At 38.2% G+C, this 9,808-nt stretch overlaps 1 protein-coding gene across 1 annotated transcript; it reads right to left on the minus strand.

The window, feature by feature from the left end:
* Positions 1-525: 525 nt before the first annotated feature.
* On the minus strand, positions 526-8,452 carry TRMT10C (tRNA methyltransferase 10C, mitochondrial RNase P subunit). The gene is made up of 3 exons (XM_036747756.1): positions 8,346-8,452; positions 7,734-7,911; positions 526-2,500 (listed from the first exon to the last, which is right to left on the minus strand). The coding sequence occupies exons 2-3, from the start codon at positions 7,738-7,740 to the stop codon at positions 1,092-1,094; spliced, it is 1,416 nt and encodes a 471-aa protein (XP_036603651.1). The 5' UTR covers positions 7,741-7,911; positions 8,346-8,452; the 3' UTR covers positions 526-1,091.
* Positions 8,453-9,808: the final 1,356 nt, after the last annotated feature.

The following is a 9,808-nucleotide window of genomic DNA, read 5'->3' on the forward strand; positions in this document are numbered from 1 at the left end:
CCGGATTCATTTCCCATCAGCTAATTGGTATCCCACCCCAAAACTACTTTTATATGTTCTGTATTTATATATGTGCAAAAATTATTTCTCCCAAGTAGAATATGTTTATTAAAGATAGGGGCAATTTAAAAAACTTCCTGTCTCCAGCATCTAGACAGCGGATGACACACAGTAAGCAGGCACTTATAGCCAGTGCTTGTTGAATTGAACTGAGCCAGGAAGCTGTCGTGAGAGAACAGGAGGTTCACAGAACCCTTTAAGTCTACATTTCCTTACCCAGGAGCAACTGGTGGTGATATGATACTACCCGCCCAGGACTGTAGGGAATAGGGAAAGAACGAAGGAAGAAAGGGAGGAAGGAAGAAACCCAAACCAGCTACTTCTCTGCAAATGAATTTAAGATATATATATATAGATAGATAGATAGATAGGTATATATATAGATATATATAGATATATAGATATATATATACACACTGTAGGGAGCATTTCAGGATATTGTAGACTTTCCTTAATTTACTAGATATTTTATTTCAATGAAAGAAAATCAGTATAAATAGAATCCCATCATGCTGCCCTACAAAGATCCATCCAATATTTTTTTTGTTGTACTCAAATATTTTATTCATCATTCAAAAAAAATCTATTGAATAAGTACTACTTATCTAACACTTAATCACCTTTTGCTTTAACACATCAAAACAAGATAACCAACCGTTAAGCTTGAAAATCAATTATAAAATGCTATTTGTTGAAATGACATTTGCTGATAGAATCTACAAAATAATTATCAAAAAATCTAATGAGTGTGGGAATCAAATCATCTGAAAGACGATTATTTAATTATTTAATAATAAATGTCACAATTTATTGTTCTGCACAATTGACAGTAGTTCAGTTTTCCTTGGGACTCAGGCTCTCTAAAGCACTCTTCCAGGAGACTGGAGCACTATATAGTAAATAACTGACACACTTGTAATATGGAAGCAATAGAGATGAACAGGAGTCCCAACCAGCAATCTGATGAAAAATACAACAGTTCAAGTTAACGATAATTACTGAAACATTCTAATACTGATTTTAAGATTGTATTACTCATCCTTCCACCATGTTTCCCAGCTCTTTGCATTTGAAGACAATTTTCGAAAGGATTTCTTAATCTCTGACTTATCTTTTTGTAAACCCTCGACAAAATTCTTGGAATTAATGAAAACACTATGAAAACCACTATGCTTTCTCCTTGGAACAAACTTCAGTGCTTCTTCCCAATCACCAGTATTCTTAAGACTTAATAATATACGCATCATTTGGTCTAAGGTGAGATTTTTATTTCCAACTTCCCAATGAAGATATCGATCCAATGGAAGACGTTCACTTGCTAACTTCAGTCGTTTTGCATTTGCATAAGATATTCGGGGTTGTGAACACTTGTCAACAAAAGATCCGATTATATAAATTTTGTCATGTCTAAAAGTAGTCATAACATTGGGAGAATCAGCAGTCAGATAGATAAGACTTTCTCTTGGGAATATATCTACATGAGACTTTTCTGTTGTTGTCAAAAGCAACTGGTCCCATTTCTCTTTGTAACGATGAAGTAATTCTTTGTGATAAGCACCATCGACTTTGAGATTGCAAAAATGTATATGGAATGGATCTATGTTTTTTCGATTGGCTCCTTCACTTTCTAAGAGTTGGGACACAGTGTTCTTCAAATCTCTTTCAGGCATGAAATTTTCATAAGCCATGTCAAAAACTAAAGGCTGGCCAAACATCATTGCCTGGGCATTTCTCCAATCCCATTCAGTTCTCCAAGCTCTATCCGTAAGTGGCAAGAGAAAAGTATTCTTTAGCTCTGTATTCTCAGATTCTTCAGCATTTCCAAGTTGTTTTTGCTTTTCAGTTTCATCCATTTCTGCTCTTTTCCTTTCCTTTTTTTCTTTCTTAGCTTTTTTACGTATTTCCTTGATATATAAATATCTGAGCTTTTTCTTTTTGGACTTTTTGCTGGGACATTCTGCAATCATTTTGAGATCCTCATCACTAATATGTTCTGGCACTTCTTTGTTAAGTAGTCTACACATCTCAATCCACTCTCTAGTTGCTGTTAGAGTATCATCTGAGGTTGTAAAACTACTTCTTTCCTCTGGTAAACTAGCTTTCATTGTATTTTTCCACTCATCCAAATCTATCTTCTCAATAGGTGGGACATTCTCTTTATTAGTTGCTGTTATAGTGTCATCTGAGGTTGTAAAACTACTTCTTTCCTCTGGTAAACTAGATTTCATTGTATTTTTCCACTCATCCAAATCTATCTTCTCAATAGGTGGGACATTCTCCTTATTAGGATAAAACAAAACAGGTGTTCTAGAAGAAAGGCGCTTGTGTAGAATGGTAAAATATAAACCTACTTCTTTCTTATGAAGGACAAATGGCACAACAGATCGCCTGGCAAAGTGTCTTAAAAACATGAAACAGGTAGTCATTTTGTAGGAGAGACCTGGAAAACAATTATATAATGAAAATTTACTTAAATTTTACTTTATTTGCTTTATTAAGTAAATATATTTTAAATAAAATTTATTTAAAAAATAAAGAAATGATATGAATAATGCTGTCTCAATCTCCTAACTAGTTGCTATGAGACTGGTCTACATAATGCAGGTTATTTCTTGAAAAAATTATTTAAAGTAGAAATCTGCAAATAGAAATAACTTTTAGGTACATCTTTGTTTCAGCTATAACTTTGAAGAAACCTATGGCCAACTTCTAATCTGAAAGCATGCAGGATATGCAGCTAGGTGGCACAGTGAGTAGAGCACCAGCCCTGGAGTCAGGAGGACCTGAGTTCAAATGTGACCTCAGACACTTGACACACTTACTAGCTGTGCAACCTTGGGCAAGTCACTTAACCCCAACTGCCTTCCCTTCTCCCCTCCAAAATAATAAAAAATATAGGGAAAAAAATTCTGCAAGGATTCCATTGCTCTTTAATAGCAGGGAACTGGGGACCATAGCAAGTGAATAGAGAAGCACTAACGTAGGTTCCCAAAGTGGGAGATACTGCCCCCTGGGGGGCATTGAAACAACAGGGGTGGGTAGCAGTGGTAGTAGCACTGGGTCCAATTGGGGTGGTGTTGAATAAAAATAAAGGGACTGTGGAGGCACAAGGAAAGAAAAGAAAATTTTGAAAAACCTTTTGTATATTTTCATCTGTTGTGTAACAGATTTACAGTTATAACAATTACATTATTTTTCAAATAACACACAAAATGCAAGTTTTAACCGACCACCAGTCAAGTCCTACAACTGGTCTTAACTAGCAAGTGTTGGCAGGCAAGTCTATCAAGAAGTCCGGTATGCATCAGCAGTAATATGTGCATTTACACTATGATACTACATGGTTACATGATGCGATATCACACCATCAAAATTTCAATGCAGGAAAAAAATCCACAATTTACAATAAATTATTAAATTTAAGATGCAGCTTTAAAAAAATTTTATATATTTTTTTTGAAATGATGCAAATGTCAAAAACTGTTAAAGTGTTAAAGAAAGGAGACTTCTGGGGGGTGGGGAGAGGGTGTTGAGTAATTTTTTTCTTTGAAAAGGAAGTGGTAGGCCAAATAAGTTTGGGAATCTCTGCACTAAGAGGAGGCACAGCCAAGATGGTGGATTAGTTAGCAACCCAGCTGAACTCTCTCAACATTCTCCTCCAAATAACTTTAAAATAATGCCTCCAATCAAATTTTTCAGTGATAGAGCCAACAAAAGATTACAGTCAGACATATTACATTTTTCTAGCCTAAGAAAATTTAAGAGTTTGGCCGGAGAGAGCTGTAACAGTGGGTGGAAGCCTGTCCATAGCACATTAGACCAACACCAGCAGCAGACTTTGGAGACAGCGGCAGCAGCTTCAAAAACTCTTAGACCTGGTACAGGAAGGGGGTTGGACAACTAGTCAGAAAGAGACCCTTTATAGAGGATCCTTTGCTGGCACTGACTGGCAACTCTAATGTCCAAAGCAGTTCTGGGTCACAGTTCCCTGGCAGAGAAGAAACCTTGTGGTGGGTTACAAGGAAGTAGGGGCTCTAGGGCAGAAAGAACACTAGCACTTGCAGCTGCAGGGAAGCAGGGGCCCTTCTTGAGTAAAGACCAGAGCACAGGGGAGAGCACTGACCATACCTTACCTATACCACCTTGGAAGAACTAACTCTGAAAACAGCAGTACAAAAAAGCTTGACATTTGGGTCAGGGCCTCTGAAACCCCAGGTGAGCAGAGTCTAACTAACATGAAGTTCAAAGTATAAAAAAAAAAAGCCAGAAAAACGAGCAAATAATGAAAAAAACAATTTAATGATAAAAAGCTACCGTGGTGGCAGGGAAGACCCAGACAAACTCAGAAGGCAATAATGTGAAAACAAGCAAAACCTCAAAGAAAAAATGCTAACGGGACACAAGCCCAACAAGAATTCCTGGAAGAGTTAAAGAACGAGATAAGAGTGATAGAGGAAAAATTGGGGAAAGAAATGAGAGTGATGCAAGAAAATTATGAGAGTTAATAGCTTATTATAAGAAGCACAAAAAAACACTGAAGAAAATAACAACTTAAAAATCTGAATTGGCCTGATGGTAAAAAAAGGCAAAGATGTACAAAAGTTCACCAAAGAAAATAATTTCTTAAAAAATTAGAATTGAGCTACTGGAAGGTAATGATTCTATAAGATATCAAGAAACAATAAAAGAAAGTCAAAAGAATGGAAAAATAGAAGAAAGTGTGAAATATCTTATCATAAAAATATTGACCTAGAAAATAGATCTAGGAGAGATAATTTGATTTAAAAAAAACACAAACATCATATTTCAAGAAATTGTAAAGGAAAACTGCCCAATATCTTAGATCCTGAGGCTAAAATAGAAATTGAAAGAATCTACCAATTATCTCCTGAAAGACATTCCAAAATGAAAACTCCTAAGGATATTATAGCCAAATTATAGCTCCTAGGTCAAACAAGAAAATATTGCGATGGCTATAACAATTTAAATATTGTGGAGCCACAGTTGGGTTTGCACAAAATTTAGCAGCTTCCACATTAAAGAAGCAGAGGACTTGGAAAATGATATTTTGGAAGGCAAAGGAAGTAGGATTAATCCATCCAGCAAACTCAGTATAATCCTTCAGGGGAAAAAAATGGAAATTTCAAGCATTCCTAACGAAAAGACCAGAGATGAATACAAAATTTGACATTAAATACAAGACTCCAGAGAAACATAAAAAAGGTAAACATGAAAGAGTAATCATAAGAGACTCAATAAAGTCAAATTATTTCCATTTCTATATGGGAAGATGATATATGTAGCTCCTAAGAACTTTATTGTTTTTTAGGACAGTTAGGAGTCTACATAGACAGAGGGCATGAGTATGAGTCAATATGATGGGATGATCTCCAAAAAACATGGAGTGAGAAAGTGAGAAGCACTAGGAGAAGGGGGAAGGGAGAAGCAAATGGGGAAAATTTTCTCACATAAAAGAGGCACACGGAAGAACTTTTACAGTGGAGGAGAGAAAAATTCTTAAACCACACTCCCACTGGAATTGGTTCAAAGAGGGAAAACACAAACACACACACACACACACACACACACACACACACACACACTCCTCTCTCTCTCTCTCTCTCTCAGATGGGTATGGAAATCTATCCTACCCAACAGGGAGGTGGGAAGAGAAGGGGATATCAGAGAAGGGGGATAGAAATCATAAAAAGGAAGTAGTGGTCAGAAGCAAAACAGACTTTTGAGGGACAGGATAAAAGGAGAAAAGAATAAACACAAGAAAATGAGATGGCTAGAAACAGTAATCATAACTGTGAATGTGATTGGGATAAACTCACCCATAAAATGAAAGCAGATAACAGAATGGATTAGAAACCAGGATCTAGCAATATGCCGTTTACAAGACACACATGAAACAGTAAAACTGACAGAGGCTTAAAATGAAGAGCTGGAGCAAAATCTAATATGATTCAGCTGAAATAAAAAAGGCAGGGACAGAAATCACAATCTCAGATGAAGCAAAAGCAAAAATAGATCTAATTAAAAGAGGTAATGGAGAAAACATTTTACTAACAGGTACCATACACAAGTAATAGCAAAATTTTAACAGTTTCTTTAATATAGGCCTCCTTTCTCAAATACATAGAGAACTGAATCAAATGTATAAAAATATGAGCCATTCTCCAATTGATAGTCAAAAGGATATGAACAGGAAGTTTTCAGAAGAAATCCAAGCTATATATAGTTACATGGGAAAAAATGCTCTAAATCACTACTGATTAGAGAAATGCAAATTAAAACTACTCTGAGTACCACCTCATACCTCTCAGAAATGACAAATGCAAGAGGAGATGAGGGAAAATAGGTTCATTAATTCACTGTTGGTCCAATCATTCTGGAGAGTAATTTGGAACTGTGCCCCAAGGACTATAAAACTGACACCACTATACCATACCCAGTGCCACTACTAGATCTATATCCCAAAAAGATCAAAGGAAAAGGACCTATATGTATAAAAATATAGCAGTTCTTTTTGAGGTGGCAAAGAATTAGAATTTGAGGGCATGTTCATGAACTGGGGAACAGCTCAATAAAGTTGTGACATATGATTGTGATGGAGTACAATTGTGTGGTAAGAAATGACAAAATGACAGGGTGGGGGCAGAGATGGTTTCAGAAAAACATGGCAAGACCTGTGTAAACCAAGGCAAAATAAAGCAAGAAGACCAAGGACAGATCAGTATGCACAGTAACACCAATGTTTTATTATGATCAACTTAGAAAGATTTGGGGGGATTCTGATCAATACAATGATCCAAGAAAATTCCAAAGGACAGTTAGCTGATGAAAACACCTACCTCCGAAGAGAGAAATGAGGATGTCTGAAGGCAAATTGAAGTATAAATATGTTTATTTTTCTTGCCCTTTTTTGGGCAATATGGCTAATATGGAAACAATTTCACATGTATAATGGGTATCTTATTGCTTGCCTTCTCTGTGGGTGAGGGGGAGAGAGAATTTGGAATCCACAATCTAAAAATAAAAGAACTCTAAAAACAAATAATAAATTAGGGGGAAAAAGAAACTCACTAAGGCAGTATTTGGGCCCAAACTAAGCAATCTCTTCTTCCATATTGCTTCACTTACTGCTTTTAGAAACCAGGTCTAGACTGTCAATGAGAATCCTTAAGGACAGAAAAGCCAAAAACTCAACCATAAGCATTAAGGAGAAAAGACAAAAGAAGCTGTGGTAGCCACCTGGTAAGGAGCTACTGGGGAAACTGGTATTCCATGCCTACCATTTCCAAAAGGAAGCAGTCTAGATATACAGAGTTCTATGTTAAAATTACATTATTAGTTCTGTAAAATTAAGGGGCTTTCCAACTTTTAAATTTTAATTGCTGCTTTAATCACTGACATTACTGCAATAAATAAATGACACAATTCTGCAAAAAAAAAGCCAAACTTGTAAACTTAAGTTATAACAATCCAATAAAATGCCTGGCTGCTTCAGATATTAAAAAATATGAATTTTCTAGAAGAATACTAAGTAATTTCTAATGTTGAATACTGTACTATAATTTTACTCATTTAAATTTCTTACTAGAAGGCTTCCATGTTTGAATGACATTTCAAAAGCCACTATTCAGTTATTTAGATAAATAACCCCTTACCCAGCATCGGATTCTGATCTTGGGTGCAGTCCTCTTTATTGACTTGTTAAGCCCTTTCCATTAAGGGATGTAGGTCAGAAAAGTACAATACATTTCACTTTAATGGCATCACCACTCCATCTCTCAGCAAACCCCTAAACTTCAAACACACGTGTAGTTTTCTTGGTGATGACCCACACTAGAAAAATAAAAGAAAGTTAACATTTTGGATAACTCAATTTCTAGTGTAAAAAACGTGCACATGGTACGGGGGATAGAGGTTAGGTGAGAAAGATTCCTGGCTCCTCTGTATTAAACAGTCTTTAGGGGATGCAGGTTTGATTTGGGAAAAATCCATTTTTAAACTCTCTAATCTTCAGTCTTCACTGGTACAATGCTGATGGAAGTACTTGCTTCCACCACACGACTGTCGCGATAGAAGATGTAAAAAGTAAACTGCGTCGTTCAAACGCTTCTATCTGTGAAATTTTTGTTCAAAAGCCGAGTTCCGGCTCTCTCCTTTCGCGCCCCTCTACTCCCTCCCCTGACTCCCTGCTTCACTCAGTGGGCCTAAGGTCTTTACGATAACTGGATCCCGAGACCGAAGAAAAACCGCATAATCCCCGAACTCACCCTCAGAGACAGCGTGGTGAACTCTCGCCGGATCCGTCCCGGAAATCGTTCCAAGGTCACGTAAGCGCGGGACCAAAAGTACCGCCTCGCGACCCACGCCACGCAGCATCGTACGCCGCGCCGACACAGAGCTTACGGAACGCCTTTTGGTGGCGTAGGGAACGGAATGCGCTAGCGGGGTGTGTTTCGGCCCTGATATTAACAGTGCAGGCGTGTGTCTGTCTGTGTGTTTGCCGGTTGAGGGTGGGGTATGGCAGGCACGGAACCAATTATTCCCCGCTCTATTCTTTTATTCCAGCAAGCCCCTGCGCGGCCCACGTGATCTAGTCAATCGCCTTCCGGGCTGAGGCCTGGGGCTGTCTCGGGTCGCTTGTGGCTGCTAGACGCTTCAGTTCGCGTGAATAGATAGGGTAATGTCACACTGCTAATTTTTCTCCAGTGGGTCCGTATTGCTTCCGGAGTAAAATCCTAGATGTTGTTCACAATTTGCTCCCTTATTTCATAACTACCCTTCCAAGCACTGGACTTCCCAGCCAAACTGGACAAACTGTGCCCCCCAAGTCAACTTGATGGGGTGCTTGTGCTTGGACCCTAATTCTAACATCACATTTCCTCTTAGCCTCTGCCTGGGTGCCTGTGCCTGAACCCCAGTTCTAAAATCACATCTCTCCTTAGCTTCTAAGTGTTGGATCAGGCAGCCTCTCTCCAATTCAAGGGCAGCATGCCCTATCAAAACAACTAGTTCTCAAACATATTCTTTACCGGGCAGCCTCTCTCTAGCTAAAGGGCAGTGTGCCCCAAAATTATTGCTGCTTCTTCCTCAGTAAGCAGCTATGCCCAATTATAGATTGATTCAGGATGCTGATAACTAACTATACGCTGAGTCTAACATGTATTCTAGACATAGTCAAATGTATACTCCCTTACATTAATCTTGTCTAAGAAGACAGGTGATGGAATCCACCTGGATATTCCCAGTCAGCCGTGAACTTTTGGTGACTTAGTGATATTTCACAGGCAAAACCACACCCCAGGGTAGCCCCACTTTGGGCTATTTCCCAGGGAGCTCTGGGTAAGATACCTGCGCGGTAGATACAAAAAGTGCATGTTCCTTTAAGAACTGACCAACCCCTAATCATGCCTTGATCATTCCCTGATCCCACCCCAAAACACCTAATTGACAGGTTTCATCCCTAAATCTTATACTTAAACTTTTCCTGTAGCCCAGTATGGTTGCAGGTTCCCTAAGAACTCTTGCCCACTTTATTTACATAAAGCGTAATAAATCTTTGCCTCCTTGACTTAAAAAGAATGCTTGGGTCCGTGAATTCATTCCAGGCGGCCTTGCCTTGGGAATTTTGGTTTGGGATTTCTACATCCCTGGGTTCATTTCTCCCTCAACAAACAGTCTTCCTGCTGCTTTGCCCATGCTGTTCATTATGCCTGGAATTCCCACTTTTCTG

The sequence above is a fragment of the Trichosurus vulpecula genome, chromosome 2 (genome assembly GCF_011100635.1).
Source record: "Trichosurus vulpecula isolate mTriVul1 chromosome 2, mTriVul1.pri, whole genome shotgun sequence".
In the NCBI taxonomy this organism is placed as follows: domain Eukaryota; kingdom Metazoa; phylum Chordata; class Mammalia; order Diprotodontia; family Phalangeridae; genus Trichosurus; species Trichosurus vulpecula.